The 16,958-nt window shown below is 45.4% G+C and overlaps 1 protein-coding gene across 2 annotated transcripts in view; it reads right to left on the reverse strand.

The window, feature by feature from the left end:
• Nucleotides 1–16,958, reverse strand: part of gse1b (Gse1 coiled-coil protein b) — a 177,551-nt gene that overhangs the window by 117,322 nt on the left and 43,271 nt on the right. For both annotated transcript variants that reach the window (XM_073464265.1, XM_073464264.1), the window contains exon 2: nucleotides 3,845–3,986. In XM_073464265.1, coding sequence (XP_073320366.1) covers nucleotides 3,845–3,986 — 142 coding nt within the window. The remainder of the gene's footprint in view (nucleotides 1–3,844; nucleotides 3,987–16,958) is intronic.

Here is a 16,958-nt window from a genome sequence, read left to right on the forward strand (position 1 = left end):
CTCTCTCTCCAAACACATCCCCTGTCGTCTCTCCATTCACCATCCTCCCCATACCTTCCATCCACACCTCCCTCGTCCCTCAGCTCTATTTTCTCCTCGCATCGCTACTCTCATCCCTCCACCGGCTGCTCTCTTCTCCGGACATGAGATACAAGGATGGGCAGCTGTAGCCGCCCTCACATGTGTGTGTGTACAGTGTGTGTGCTCTTTGTGGATTGGACCCGACTGCTGCGTTCTCCATGCAAACCCCTTAATGCGAAACGTTAACCAAGGCGGTTGAAGCAACAGCTCAGACATCGATTCTTCCTCCCGCACAAATGTGGGTTGCCAGATACTGTGAATTACCCCCCTCTGTGCCCCAACCAGTACCCACGCCCCATCTTCAATGGTGCTCCACGCTCCCACGGTGGGTGATTGTGATTGTATTGAACTGGCCAGCAGCCAAGCGCACAAGACTGCCAAGTCTGCCAAGTCCAGCTGCGCCGTTGCAATCAAAACACACTCACAGCTTATCTCGTGACAATCGCATCACCAGCATGTGTAATTCCAAGATGCATACAGTATGCACACAAACATTAACATGCATATTTTAAACATATTTGCTGAGAGGAACAGAATAAAGGTTAAAAAAAACGACTAAATTCAGAGGTAAGAGTTAAAGATGCTGGAACAGAAGAGCATGATGGTACAAATTTCCTCACCATGTATTCTGCCATTTATATTAGTCCAGTGTGTTGCTCCCTCCATCTGATATCTGTGCCGACACTACAGCAGGTAGGTTTACCTTGTTCCTCCGCCACTAACAGTGATGTATTGACTGTGTGGTTGTTTTAAAACCGAGCAACTGCTGATGTACGTGAAGTGTTCACAGGTCCGTGGGCCTGAAGCACATTGTGGTTAGCCCACATGTCACATCCTCCTTGCTCCAAGTCTGTTTCCTGTCTGATAGGCCCGCAATATTGTTGGGACATTTGAAACACGAAAAATGAGGGTGCACTTGTGTCCATTTTTTTTTAAACATTTTTGATCTGAAACACCCAGGTGCGACACACTGTCTCCCTCTCTCTGCACACCACTGGTCAAAGCAAAACGCTGAAATTAGAGCCGTGACCATTAATGTGTAGCATCAACCGTCTCAAATCATCAGCCTTTCCCTTTAGGCTTTTTTCTAGCTGTTGCAAAGGAGCTTGTTTAATTATTTAAACCCAACAGTCTTAAGATCATGACTGATCATGCACCTCTCTTCTCTATTCTGTGTGAAAACCTCAAGCGTGTCTTATGTCACGTTTCTTGCCCAAGCGAAGGAAATGGGCCGTGTCCTGTCAGTGTGAGCCGCAGCACAACACGCATGATGGAGAGCACTTAAATAACTCATGAAAACCCTGTTCTCAACCCGCACTCGACCACTGGGAGGAAAATTCAGTCCTCTGCGTGTGTGTGTGTGTGTGTGTCTGTGGATGTGTGGTGGCCCTCTTTGTCATGACTGTTTAACCAAGTGTCTTCAACTGTGTTGTGGTTGAGCTAGTGTGCCTGTGTGTGTGTGTGTGTGTGTGCGTGTGCGTGTGTGTGTGTGTGTGTGTGTGTGTTTGCCTGTGTGTGTGTGTGTGTGTGGGTTCAGATGGAAAGAGAGCTTGAGATGAGTTTCTGTAAACGACATGGGGGCCCTCGCGGCTAAACAGAAATAGCCTTAGAGAAAAGAAAGAAAGAGGCCTGAGCAGGCGGGAGCAGTGAGAAAGAAAGAGAAAGACAGAGAGGGAGGAGAGAAAGTGAAAAAAAAAATAAGACGAAGGGTGGAGAGTTAAGAAAATTACATTTACAAAACTTCTGTGTTTGTAAGTGTAAACGTTTGGGTGAAAGAAGAGAGGGAGAGCAGGAAGAGATACCCCGTGAAAAGGCAGTCCGGCTACACTGATAAGAGGAGACAGCAGCACTTTCCACATAAACGCACTGAGCTCCAAAACCCACTGTAGTGATGGCCTCCCTCGGGGCATGCTCACACACATGCACACGCATATGTCACTTTTTTTGTGTGTGTCCGTGCCTGCTTCATCATGACTTCTTCCACCTCATCTCTCGTCCTCACTTTATCGCCAGCATCCACTGCTTCAGCGGCATCCCAACGACTGTCTTAATCGTTTCGCAGGATACGTACCCAAACACGTTGATAAAAGCAAGTACATCTTTGGCCTAGGGGAGGAGGGCTTTGGGCGCGGTCACACCTTCACGTAATGAGTGAATCATGTGAGCTAATTCACTTCTTCACCTCGCCTGGAGCTCAACGGTGTGACCATGGCAGGCGATGGTCACACCCCAAATTTGTGCACATGTGACCGTGTCCTTACAAGGAGCTGTATATGTTTAAACTGGCTACATTTATTGGACAACATGTGATCAAATTTTTTGCGATTTTTTTTCGGATAGGCTCTCTTGTTGATCGCACTGATTTTGATTAGTCACTTTAATTGTTATTTATGTGTGTTCAAGAGAATTTAGCTCCATATTTTGGCTTTGTTTGTGTAGTCGTCTACATATTTAAGCTTTTTTGCCCAGTTTAAAACATTTGCACTTAAAAAGTAATCAAATTGGGGTGCCGTTTAGCTCAGTTGGTAGAGCGGGTGTCCCATGTTCAGAGGCTTTGTCCTCGCTGTAGCGGCCCCGGGTTCGAGGCCCGGCCTGGGGCTCTGTGCTGCGTTTCACTCCCCTTCTCTCTCATCCTGTTTCCTTTCATATCTTCAGCTGTTCTATCAATAAAGCCATATAAAGTAATCAAATTATGACTTTGATTTAGGAATTAAAATAGTTATACTCACTTATCACATGTTTAACAGGGTAGCTAGCTAGTAATGTGTAACCCTCCCAATGCTGATTATGAAGTAGATGCAGTAAAATGACCACAAAGCCCATAATCCACTGCTCAAACCAACAACAAAAGTCTCTAAAAAGAGATATCGTGTGTAGATATGTGAACTTGTCTTTGAATTGACAAATGTCAGCATAGGGATGTGCACCTTTTGTGGACAGGTTGAGTTAGCTTGATTTGCATTGTTGCTATTTAAAAGCAGCTGCTCTTAAACAATGCATTCAAAGGAGGTAAAGAGACCAAATCTCCTGCACATTTGCAAAACAAACCTCAGGGAAATCGTTATCATCGCCTCTGGTCTTACACAGCAACATGTGTAAGTTGACAGTTGGATCACAAAAGATGGAAAAGAAAGAGTTAATCAGTTTCAGTGAGAGGGTGAAAGCTATTGTAGGTATATATAGATACAATACAATGGTGGTGGAGGTGTGTGGTTGAAGAGATACAACAGGATGTGCTGCGAAAAGACATGACAGCACACGCCTGAGAGGAAGAACTCAAAAGAATTTCTTGTCACTCTTCGATGTAAGCGTTAGAGCCGCCTCAGACCTCATCTCATTCACCGCGGGGGTCTCACTTCTTCCTGTGTTGCCACACAGCGGGGTCAGGAGGACGGCTCGAACAGGAAGAAGGAGGCAGAGATAAGATGACTGCTAAGCGTAGAGATGTTCAGGGGGTATGACTTATTCTTAGTAGTCGAATAATGAAGGGTAAACCGAAGCATTTACCACTGTATGTTCAGTTGTGGCAACTGTGTTAATGAAACGTGGGTAGGCCTATTTAACTGTGTGTTTAACTGAAGTCACACCCTTCCTATAAACAGCAGTTTTTTTAAGCCACGGCGACTCAAACAGATGTAATAAGAAATAAATAAAACAAGAAGATAGAGACAGAGGAGAGTAAAAATGACATGTACAAGACAACAGCCTAAAAGCATCGCAACAGTGTTGACTGTGATCTGGCCTTTGGGAGAGCTCTACTCACTGGAAAGTGGGCGTTCAACTCGGTCAGCTTTCTCTGGCTCTGAGGTCACTGGGTGAGAAGGAGTGTGGTCACCCTGCGGTTGCGAAGGCCCCGAGTCCACCTCCTTACTGGCTCCAGCCACACTCTCAATCACAGTGCACGCCTGAAAGACAAAAAGACATAATTAACAAACAAGAAACAATGGAGGGACTTTTGCACCATGCAGTCCTTTTGTAAGACAGAGGTGGTGTTAATTAATTACAACTAGATCAATGAGTGACTTAAAATTAAATCCCCGACACTAATTACCAACAACTCAAGATTTGAATTCTATGTACACATCTACTTAGAGGTGCCCTCACAATGTTGCAGGACACAAATGTCTCAATATTGTTGGGGCAACTACAGCGCTACTGACACAATAATCAAATCTAAACAATAAAGAGACACCGATGGTGCAAATATAGCAATTAACTGCTGATGTGTGCGACCATTTTTAGCTGCTGTCACAGCACTCAGATTTCTGCTATAAAAAGACAACAACTGAAGGGGACGCAGCGCTGGGTGAAGAAGTGTCCCTTTCCCAGGAGCGACAGAGCCGCAAAACAGACAGACAGACAGACAGAATCAAAGACGGAGAGAGACAGAGCGAGAGAAAGAGTTTTCCTGACAGCCCAAGTCTGTTTGGATGTGCTCCACTCTGCTCCCCTCCGCAGCTGAAAGAGGAAAGAGGGATGAGCCTTCAGGAGAGAGACAAGCTGACCATGAAAAGCAGAGGGAGAAGCAGAGGGTGGCTGTCAGCGAGCAGAGAGAGAGAGAAGTGGGGGAGAGTTTAAAAGAGGCTGTGATGGCTCCCACCATTGACGAGTAGCAGAGAGACAGGCAGGGGAGGTGCAGCGCATCTTAAGACAAAAAGGCACCCTGGGCTTATGAAATATACATAGCTCTCAGCGGGAGACAGACACACAGAGCGACAGAGCAGAGGAGGGCCCTGAAGACTGACGAGACTCCACTACCCCTCCTAAACACACACTGCTAAAAATAAAACACACAGACACATTCCTAATGACTTCTCATGAGGAGCCAGAGGGGGAAGTAGTTAGTGCTTTTTCTTTTTTCTTTTTTCTTTTTTTTAAATGCGTGTGTGTGTGGTTATGTTCACACACACATGCAGGTGTTTGCGAGCATCAAGTTGCATCAATGCTTCCTCCTACAGTTACAGCCTGAGTGGGCTAACCACAAAAGTAGCTATGACACAAAAACAGACAAGTGTTTTGGCTGTTGGCCTGTATGTAAATCCACCTGCCGGTCAGGGGGATTTTTTTTTTTTTGTTGTTGTTGTTGGAGGTTTGTTTCAACTGCCTCTCACTCTCAGACCTGCCCACCTGCCCCCTCTTCAAGCCCAGACAGCTGCCTCTGCCACGCCAGCAGTTAAAAACCATTTAAGCAGACCTCACTTAACAATATACTCACCCTTTGTTCAAGCTAACGATCCACCTCTCCCACGCACTCTCCTGTAATGGCTCTGCCACTGAAGTATTGGGATTCTGATGCGAGTGTGTTTGTGTGCGTGTGTGTGTGTGTGTGTGTGATACAGGGGCTGGGTATATTCACTTATTTGCTTTGTCGCGTTTACCTACTTATCTTATCCTCCTCATCAGACAGGTGGGGTGTGCCTCCCCAGTCTATATCCCTGACACGTCAGGTGTAAGCGTGCAGGTAAATAGTCATGTCTGAGCCCGGGGATTACCTCTTGTCCAGACAACATACCGTACACAACAAACATACCCGCAGGTTTCCTCACCTTTTCTGTCTCTCTCTCAGCTTCTTTGCTGTCCTTATTCTTTACTCCTCTTTCTTTCTCTTTTGAGTAAAAAGTGAACGCCTGAGGGGCTTGTATATGAATCCGCCACAATGTAGTATATAAAAAGAATACAGAGAGGAAAGTAAGTGCCTGAACTGCTCTGCCATGTCAAGGCCATGAGTCTTTATAATTTAATTACTGAGATAGTGTTGCTTCTCTCGTCCAGAAAAACAGATGGTGGAGAGTAACACTCAGCACACTGGCCTTAAAGAACAAGCTGCGATGCCAAGATTTGATGGTACACATTTAGCTGCTGCCATCATTGCTCTCAAGTGACTCATTTATGCCCATATAATCAGTAAGGGGCATGGTTACTCAGAGTACATCATGTGACATAACAGAGTGTTACTGTGGGCACGACAGTTAACAAGATTAAGAGTCTACAGCGCTGGCTGCTGCAGTTAGACACTGCAGTGGTTTCAGCTAAATGCTAACATCAACATGCTAACATTCTCACAATGACTATGTTGAGATGCTGAAAGTTAGCAGGTAACGTTTGACCATTAGTTTAGCTGTGGCTGATGGTGTTGCATTAGTCATGCAATTATTTGGTTATCTTCAAATTATTAGACGAATTAAAGATTTGACCTGATGATGATAAATCAAAGGCCAGGGGATAACCCATGTTTCGAGGCCTTTAATACTTTGATATTAAATATGATACTATAATATTACTTGTTTTAATGCATTTGTTTTGATGTCCTTTGAATCTGTATCGCTGAAATTTACCCGTGGGTACGAATGAAGAAACCTTGAATCTAGAGTTACAGTTCTTGCTATGGGGAACAGAGTTGGGCAGTAACATACTGTAAAAATATTACTTTTCCCAGTAACGAGTAGTGTAAGGGAATACAATTTCAAAATCAGTAATGATATTACAGTTTCTGTATTAAGCAGTGTTACTACATTTCCAGAATGCAGTTTTTTATTTTGTCCTAGGTAGGCGGTCTCACGATGACGAGCAGCAGGTCAGGGCAGGTCATATCGGCTGCTAGCCAAAAAGCTAAAGGATGGAGGATGAGGGAGAGAGGTGCGTCTCAGTGAGTTTGTCTCATATGTCAAACATGCAAAGAACACTTTGGTCTGCTGCAAAACGCTTTCAACTGTGAAAAATACAACAGCTAATTAACTGAAGCATCTGATACGGCAGCACAGCAATGTGACACACACAAAAAAACCACCGGTGCTGGAAATGAGGCGTCTACTGCCAGTGAAGCAGGATGCACTCCGGCTAAACAACAGAACTGGATTTCAGAGCAGGATGTGATTGTGAGAGATTTTAAGTGGAGAAGATGTAAAAAAAAAACTTGTTGCTGGGTAAGTTATATCCTGGAGGAGACGTGACCTACATATGTAAAAGTAATACAGTAAAATAATGAGTAAGGTAAGTAATTACTTTTGATACCAAGTAATAAGGTAAGTAATATTATTACTTTTTAACAGAGTAATAAGTAAAAAGTAAATTATTACACTTAATTTGCCTGACACTGGCAGGGAACATGAATGTCTGCACCAAATGTTAGGACAATCACACCAAAAGTTGAGATACCTTACTTAAACTGATGTTCATCAAGTTCATAAGATTCAACATCTAAGAAATATGAATGTTGGCACAAACTTTCACGACAATCCATTTAATCATTGTTGAGATATTTCAGACTACACTGAAGTGGCTGAACGACCAACCGATGCTGCTAGCGTGGCTAAAAGCAAGCCATCATTTGATCTTTGATGCCACAGCAGGCTAAATTAAACTAAAATAAGGCTATATTATTGCTTTTTTAAATTTAAGAGCTGTGTTTAAGATAATAATCACTCATGTTGATATTTGCCCTCTGAATAGAGCAGGAACAGACCAGGGAGATGTAAGATGCAGCGCAGGAGTCAGGAGGTGAAATGAGAGCGATCTAGAGAGGTAATACTAATTGAGGTTAATTCCACAGTTCACCATTATCTCCTCTAATCAGTTAGGAGGAAGTTGGATAATAGATGATGATGCAGGAAGTGGAGAGAGTCTGCCAGCAGTGTGGAGTATTGTGTGCCCTCAAAGGATCACAAGACATTAGCAGCCGAGTGCAGATCTTGACATGAAGCTGCAGATAAACAGGGAGGGCCTGCAGGCTTGCACAGGGAGTGTGTGAGTGCTTCTGTGCATGTATGACTGTCTCTGAGAGAGAGGCCTGTCACTCAAGACAGTCACAACCTCTCTCGTCCTTTGCCTGCCCCACATCTCACCTGTCAACCTCCTGAAGCAGCACTGACACTGTCTCACGCGCAATCACTCTGCTCTGGACTCAATATCACGTCCTAGCAGTGAGACACAGGGAGTGATGGGGTGCTACACATGCACCCTCTAACAATAACTCTCTCTCTCTCACACACACACACACACACACACACAATCATTGTGACCTAACCCAGACGTCTCCAGGGGCTGGCTCTTTCATCACAGCCGTGCCCGTCGATACTCGAGCCCTGCACAACATCTGCAGTTCAACACCTACCAGATTCATTAAGGATGAGGACGGAGTCAAAAGCAAAAGGATACATCGATAAGCAGGGGAGGTGGGCGCACATGTGTGTGTGCGTGTGTATCACCAGGGGGAAGGGCCATCCATAACCGCTGTCGACAGTCTAGACAGGAAATACACTTGAGGATGTCGATAAGTTAGTCAGCGGGGGTGAGGACAGATCAATAGGAGCACAGGATGATGTCAGTGGCTGCAGATGAGATCACCTGACATGACCAAAGATCTACATATGAGGGTTTTGATATTAAATTAATTGTATGTATCATAAAGGAATATTTCATGAATTATTCCTTTAAAAATACTCCCTTATAAACAGCCTTTTCAGACCTCCAAGCAATATATCACGTAATTATCGCTCCGTTTCCTCTGGTGCCAGTTCCAGCTGTTGTTCTGTCTTCACTTTACCAGTTGAATTACTATTGTGTTACATCATTTTGTGTTAGAGAGTTGCAAAGCAGATGTGTATTCATGTGAAAATGCCACGGATTCAAACTTCAACATTATCGGGAATAAAAACCCTCCAGAGGCATACAGTGATTCGCCCTGGAGGTTTGGGGAAAAATTAAGGAGAGGAGGCCGATTTCACCCACAGGACATGATTGCCCTATATCACGTTGCCTTTTCTTGCCGTGGTGCTGAGTGCGGGCGTGTGTGTGTGTGCGCACACTTGTGAGCTGATGTGTGTTTGCGTGTGTTCTCAGCTCTTCTGACATTTCCTCAAACGCGGTTGACATTTCCAGGGGATTTGAGGATTTGATCCCTTCTGTGTTTGAAGAGTTGTGTGCTGCCCTCCTCAAAACACAGAAGAAACCGCTGCGGCAGAGCCACCAGCGTGCCCTGCCTCTGGGCCCTTACTCTACAGCATTCGGAGCAGGCCGTTCTCGTTCACCCGAAGTGTGATCGGAAGAAGGCCCGTGCTATACATTGCCTGCCTTTTAGAGATGACTGGTTCACTGCTTGGTCTTTTACTAAGTCTTGCTGTTTTCCCCTGAGCTGTGGAGTGTTTCTGCTGCTCTCAACTGAGGCAGAAAAGCTATCACCAAAAGATATGAGAGAAGAAAGTATATAGAAATGGTGTGGGAGGGAGCGAGAGGGAGAGCAAGCAAGAAAGTGTGAGAGAGAGAGAGGGAGGGAGAGATCTGTTTCTCCTGCTACAGGCTGGTTAGTGGAGCGAACTGACACAGACTGACATCTCTCTTCCACGGAGACCAAGTTAAAAAGAGCCTCTCTACTCTTTGTCCATTACTCTCTCTCTCTCTCTCTCTCGTTCCAACCTTCCCTTTCTCCTACACTTTCAGCTGTCCTGCCCTCTCTCTCTCGCTCTCTCCATCTCTCTCTATCTGTCTTTCCTCTCTCTGCCCACCCTGCAGCTCCCATGTCTTGCTTTTTCTGCCTGGATGGACTCTGCAGCAGTCCTGTCCTAGCCTAGGGCTCAAATTACACTCCACTACACACAAACACTCGCACATATGTACACACACATACACGCAAGCCCATACAGTAGCCACGAGGAGGCCCAGGGCCCAAACACAGGTCAGGCTTGGGTCAGTCAAGGGCAGAAGGACAGGAAGCCCTGCAGAAACAAGCCTTGGACTGAGGCCGATCTGAGGGAAGCTGAGTGGACGCAATAAGACAAGAGGCACAAATAGATTCATATTAACACAAGCCAGTTCCTGTTTCAGTATAAGCTGAGACTTGTGAGGAAGTTGTTTACTGAGAAAGACCATTAGGCTTGCTTATTTGATTGTCTGCATGACTGAATCGATAAAACACGCACAATACAAACATAGCTAGAATATTAACCTCACAGCTAGAAAATGTGAAATATTATCAAAATTGATGACATTCATCAAAGCAAAACACTTCCAGTTCCATTAACAGTTGACCATATGTAATGTAAAGCCACATAAAAGACACTGGACTCGACCTTGGAGAGAGCCAGAGTTAGCTTCAGTCTCAGCAAACATTATAATTGCTAATAAGATCGGACTGAATCAGCATTTTCGGTCTAACCAATCCTGCAAACTCCAAAGCAAAGCAGTACGGGAGATCAGTGGATCAGCCAAAGTGGTCCGACCTCGGCGCTCACTATCATCCTGTCCTTCAAAAGCCAGTGATGTCATGGCTCTAAAACATGTGCATCCTGGAGGAAGGGAAGCACCACGGTTTGATGTACGACAGTAAACATTTTGCCCCTTCCTGTTTTGGTTTGTCCCCGGGAACAGGATGCATGGGTACAAGTGCCTCAATAACCCTGCGATACTTTATTGATCCCTGCTGGGTAGTTTTTCTCCCCCCCTCCTTCAAGGCAGGTCATAGTACACGGAGCTGAAGTGGAGTGGGATTCAGATTAAGGGCTTCAACAGTAGCAGTGCATATATCTGCGTGAATATTCAGAATTCAAATTCAAGGTTATTAAACAACTATTTCAGAGGTATATGAACTGATAGGTTAAACCTGCAGGTGGGCCTCATACTGCAGGGCAAGAAGAAGCCACATGGATGTCAATAAGTCAAGAGAAATTCATGGCAACACAGCGTGTCCTTGGGCTAACGTTCTTAAAACATAAATGCACTCGAGCCTCAGACACAATGCTTCACGCACAAAAAAGTGTGTGCAGACAGGTAGTCACATGTGTACGCCAAGACACACACACACACACAGCTGGTGACGACGACTGCAGGGCTGCTGCATCTTTCTCCCAAGTCTGTTGGGAACTCTAAGAGGAAGAGGGTAAGTGCTATCGATTGGCTTCTTCCTGCTTGGCCCGGCTGTCAGAGCAAAAACAAGCTGACCGTTTGACCGCCTGCTTTTCAGTGCATCACTAACTACATGTACACACACACACACGCTCACACACACAGACACACACAATGCTTGCCTTCCAGGTCCTCTAGGATTTGAGGATACACCTGAAGCAGTCCAGTGTCAAGTCCTGTTGTGCTGGTGTGTGACTGGAGAGGGTTCGGAGCCATAAAGAGTAAAATAACAAAAAATATTTAAAAGATATTTTCAGGTTACTCTGATGTGATTATTATTAGTAGTAATTAGCCCTGTTGTTCACTAAATCAATTAGTTTTGCCTTTCATTTAGTGAGTTTGTTATCTGTTAGATGCTTTCAGACATTTCCTGAAAAAGGATGCCTGTGTTCTGAATATGGCTAGAGGATGTATAAATGTAGCAAGCAAAGCTAGATTGGAGCCAGACACTTGGGTCAATATAAAACCCTCCTGTGGGCAGCACTGTGACATTATGAAGAGAAATCTCTGCTGCACTCAGCTCTCGTCGATGGCATTTAGATATGAGGCGGAGGAAAGATGGAGGGCTACAAATCAGTAGGGGGGATAAGTGGATGGGCAGATAAACAGACTGACGGAGACAGAGAGGCTGCTCATTGTGGTTTTACCAAATCAAAGGGAGAGAAGGAGGGAGAAAACAGTGGCATGTGTGCGTTTGTGTAAAATGTCTTCTTTAACAGACATGAACAGACACCTTGATGTGACAGAGGCAAACAGATTTCTCTGAGCCTCCAACACAGATACGGGGCAGACTACTGAGAAATAATTTCACCACATACAGTATTTTGACATTACTTGACGAGTTGTGGCGCTGTAGGAATGGTGTAGACCACTGTTCCTTTTATTACTATGGCAGACAACTGTTTTTACAAGTATGAGAGACTAGTTTCAGGCAGCTGCCAAAATCTTTTTCTTTATTTTTTAACCAGGGAAGGGCCTTGCTAAGATAAAACATTTCCTGGCCAAGACAAAACATATAAGCACGGATAAAACAGATAAAATATAATTAGATAAAATATGAAGATAACAATCAAGGAACACAAAACACATGACGAAAAAGTTAATGTAAGGATGATAAGAAAATGTTAGCCTTATTGGCATGAGACTAGTATTACCTGGGGATCCTCATGTGACAACATCAGTTTTATGTTGTCAGACAACTGAACGAGTATGAAAGTCGATCTCAGTTCATAATAAAGTACGCTGAACTGAAATCAACAGCTTACAAGTGATGACAGAGAAGGTTTGGAGCAACAAAGGTTGTCATATTCAAGTAGAGCCACAAAGCATCTGTTACTTGATCTCAATGAGCTGCAAATGATTATTTATGCTTGTAACACATGCAGAAAGTGGGCAAAACAACTCTAAACTATATTATTAATGTGGCTGCTGAGGAACAGACACTCCACTTCTGAAATGTTGATGTTACACAGATCTTTGATATCACATCCAGTGGAAAATGCCTGTAAATAGTGACTTTGCTTTTCCAGTACAAAACACACATGGAAGGTTTCATTTCTAAATCATTTGAGATTTCTTGCTAATGCTAGTCCCTCACAAATAGGGCTTAATACATACATTATAAAAAGGAATACAAGTAGACCGTGCGCCCCATATACAGAGGCCGTGTCCTCCCTGCAGCGGCCCAGGGTTCACATCCAACCTGTGGCCCTCTGCTGCATGTCATCCTCCCTCTCTCTCATCCCATTTCCTGTCATCTCTCTCTAAGCTGTCCTGTCCAATAAAGCCATGAAAAGGCCAAAAAAACTAAAATAGATGCATTAAATGTGTACATAAAACCCTGAAACAGATGATACTAACTGAACAGAATTCAACATGTTGTTTATTACACATATGTAAGACGCACCCGCGTAAGAACACACAACAGATTCAACTAGCTAAATGATATCCTGTACAATCCAGTGAACTACCGTTTTAAAAAAATATTAGCTAGTTAAAGGGGGAAAACAATGTTCCAGGTGCAAACATGACAACAATCAACATCATTATTTTCAGTACTGTTACTAGGTCTTCTTTACTTCATAGTTTTTCAGAGTTCACAGCGGTTGTAAAACTCTCTATAATTCTGTTTTTATCGACCGTGATAAAGCACATCACATCAAAGGTGCAGTGTAAATACGAACATCTTCAGTATTAACTATCCTTGTATCAAAATGTCATCTTTTTATGTACAGACTTTATTGTTCCGTTTACTGGTAAATATGAAAGGCTGGTGTCAGCCAAAAAACACTGCTGCACTCATATATCTGTTGTCAGGCCCCAGGAAAATATATACAGTAGGTAATATATACAGCAGAGCACAGCAAAACAACTCTATTCTCCAGAGAGAGAAGAAAGTGGGGAGACAGCGAGAACGAGATAGAGAGAGATACGTGGAGAGGAGGAGGAGAGAGAGAGAGAGAGAGAGGGAGAGGGAGGCACAAAGGGCTGTTTTCTGCTGGGTGGGTAAAGTGTGTCCAGGGGGCAGCTGAGTGAGCACACACAACACAAAGCCTGTCATTAGTCCCTGCTTTCTGCAGACACAACAAACTGTGTGTGTGTGTGTGTGTGTGTGAGAGAGAGAGAGACAGAGAGAGAGAGAGAGAGACAGAGACAGAGACAGAGAGAGAGAGAGAGACAGAGACAGAGACAGAGACAGAGACAGAGAGAGAGAGAGAGACAGAGAGAGGATGACGATGCGTGCATGTGCGCCTCTGGGTGTGCGCTGAGGTTTTGTGCATATGTGTGGAGTTTCAGACATTGACAAAAGCCTGTGTTGTTGAGCTTGTCTTCTCTGATGTACAGCTCCTTCAGGATCACAGCTCTGCGCAGTCAATACTAGCCCTGCCTGCTTGTGTGAATGTGTGTGTGAGATTAGCTGCAATGTATAGATCCTACCCACCCCCCCTTCTTTCCCCTACCCTCTCTTCCCCTCTCTTCTCTTCTCTCCATCCTCCTCCTTGTATCTCTGACACCGCCACACACACACCGCCTCCTGTCTACCAGCTGCCACTTTACAGCCATTCATCAGAGCTATGATTAGTGAGTGGTGGAATGTCATGTAGCTACAGCCGACTCCTCACCCCGACCCTGACCTTTCACCTCTGGACGACCCGGCACGACCCCGGGCCGCGGCAGCTGCTTTTACACTGCGCCGACACACTCCATTAGGCCTGACACCTGCTTCCACACACACAGGATTGCAGTGTACTACACACACACACACAGAGACACACACATGCACTCAAAGATGCGAAGGATGGCTGCAGAAGTAAGATTCAAAACAGTTACTTATGCACAGGCACACACACACAAACACAATGGCCTTTACACATGCTAATGCAGTAAGGCGGCCCTTTTATGAGATTACACAGTCATTACAGTGAGAGGGGTCATGAGGGGCACCTGTAGCTGAGCGGCTCCACAGTCTATCAGGAGCAAGTGTGTGTGTGTGTGTGTGTGTGTGTGTGTGTGTAAAACCAGCGGGAGAATAAAAGAGTGTGAGTATATGCACTGTATAAACTGAAGTATAAGCACAGTGAGAGGAGTCTTATAGAGCCAATCCTAGCGACATTCAGTGGACACTGTGCATATGTTCAGTGTGCAATAAGACACTCTTTGTATGAGTGAGCACTTCTGTGTGTGTGTGTGTGTGTGTGTGTGTGTGTGTGTGTGTGTGTGCGTGTGTGTGTGTGTGTGGGCCCCAGGCTGACTCTGACAGCTCAGTGCTAGCCATCTGCTGGCAGTCACACCAGGAGAAAGCAACCGCAGCCAAACAATGGAGAGCAATGACAGGCCAGGATTTGTGGGGAGTTTTTGTATGTGTGTGTGTGTGTGTGTGTGCGTGCGCGCATGTGTGTGTATTTCGGTGCGGTGTGCGCGTTTTCCCTTCAAAGATCCAAATGAGCCCCTCTCTATGAGCATGTGCGGAGGGGCGTGGCTGTTGTTGATAGGCTGTCTCTGTTACCAGGCGATAGATTAACAAGCCCAAATGGCCATCTGAGCAGGATAGATAGCATGGGCGAGTGTGGGCTCACTTTTTTTTTCCTGTCACATGCTGTGTGCCTACTGTAGGTCTGTCCACCCCTTTACTCTTTTATCTTCTCTCTCCCTCTGGCCCTCCCTCGCTTTGTAAGTTGGAAATTGATATGAATGTACAGTCAAAGGCGCGGTGGATGTGCTCTACTGAGCTGCACAAACAGCATATACAGTATTCTTGCCAGGCATTCTTTTCTGTGTATATATGCAGTCTCTTTCCAACAAACAGTATGTTTTTCAACCTCTCCCTATTTCTCACTCTCTATCCGCAGGTAGAGAGCCATCTTGGATGCAGACAGATGGTCGGGCGTCGGGAGGAAGCTGGCTTGCCTGGATGTGACACACCAGTCTGACGGCAGGCATCATCCAGCTGGGTGGAGGCCTGCAGTGCCTCCTAGAAAGAGCATGCCAGGTGGCCAAGAAACAGGCTGCTGGTCTCCTGCAGCCTCTACACACATAACCCTCTAGTCACTATTCCGCTACTTTGCTCCCAAACACAACACGGGGCTGTTTCCGACTACAAATAAGTCAAGACCGCAAGTCAGAAGCAGAGGAAATGAAAAGGAAATGGCCAAGCGAGGACAGGAGGCAAATGGCTGATTATGAAAAGAATCCCTCTCCCCTGCACTCCATTTGAAGAAGAGTTTTTTGGCCCATGTGCATATGCTTGTGTCTGTGTGTGTTGCTTTGGCCATCCATGCCTTTGGATGGCAGCACTTCAAAGGAAGCCTTCAGTAAGTTTCTGCTCTTCCACCTCCTGCTGCTGCTAGTTTGTGTGTATGTTTGTGAGTGTATGGGTTGTGGAGCGGTGCCTCCTGTAGCTGGGGGCTATGGATGATCACCACTACCGCAGCGAGGCTGGCATGCCATGCCCGCTGGCACACTTACAGGGCACACCTATTTACACAGGCCCAGACTGAATGGAAGGCATTGTCTGGGTGAGAATGCAACACTTAAGCTCCTGATTAAGGCAGAACAAAGCCCTGAGGGGCAAGAGTGATGAATGCACGGAGCGAGAGAGGGAGGGAGGAAGAGATGAAGGGAGGCAGGGAAGGGAGGCTGTGTAAAAGGGGAATCTCATCTGCTGTTGCTGCGGGAATGCAAGATATGAGGGGGGAAAGGAGGGAAGGAAGCGAAAAAGGACAGAGGGCAAGAATTGGCAGCGGTGTAAGGGACGAGAAGAGAGGCAGGAGGGGAAGTGAGAATAGGTTGAGGTGGGAGGTAAGGAGAGAGGCAGGTAAGGATGAAAAGAAGAGGTAGGGAGGGAACCAAGAGGGAGGCAGGGACTAAAAGAGGAGGTGGGGGGATGAGCAGAGAGGCAGGGAGGAAAAGAGGAGGTGGGGGGATGAGCAGAGAGGCAGGCTTAGGAAGAGATAAAAAGACAACAGAGAGGGAGCCAAGCAGAGAGGTAAAGAGAGGAGGGAGCTACTGTCGAGGTATCCTCACTGATAAGGAGGAAGTGATGCTACACTGTGACAGCAATGAGGTAAATAGACTGAGAGCGCCCTCTAATGGTACATGTGCAAAAGCAACGTGCTCTCCATCCTGCCCCCTCTTGTCCAGGGAGTTAACAGCAGACAAGAGGGAGAAGCCAATTACTGCCAACATTTTTTAAATCAATTAGAATGATAATAAGCTCATTGGGATGCTGCTATGAAGCCCTGCTATTAAAAAATCAATTTTAGATGAAAATGTGAAGTATGTTCCCCAGGAAGGTAACACTAGTGGAGTATTTATTTTCTTTATCTAGTGAACAGTACACAGGGCCACATGCAGTTGAATGTCTGTGTGTTTATGTGTATACTGTGTGTGTGTGTGTGTGTGTGTGTGTGTGTGTACACTTAGTGGCATCTTGGCCACGTATGGGCACAAACAGAACGTGTATGACAAGGGGTGAGCTACTC

This window comes from Pagrus major, chromosome 4 (assembly GCF_040436345.1).
Source record: "Pagrus major chromosome 4, Pma_NU_1.0".
Taxonomy (NCBI): Eukaryota; Metazoa; Chordata; class Actinopteri; order Spariformes; family Sparidae; genus Pagrus; species Pagrus major.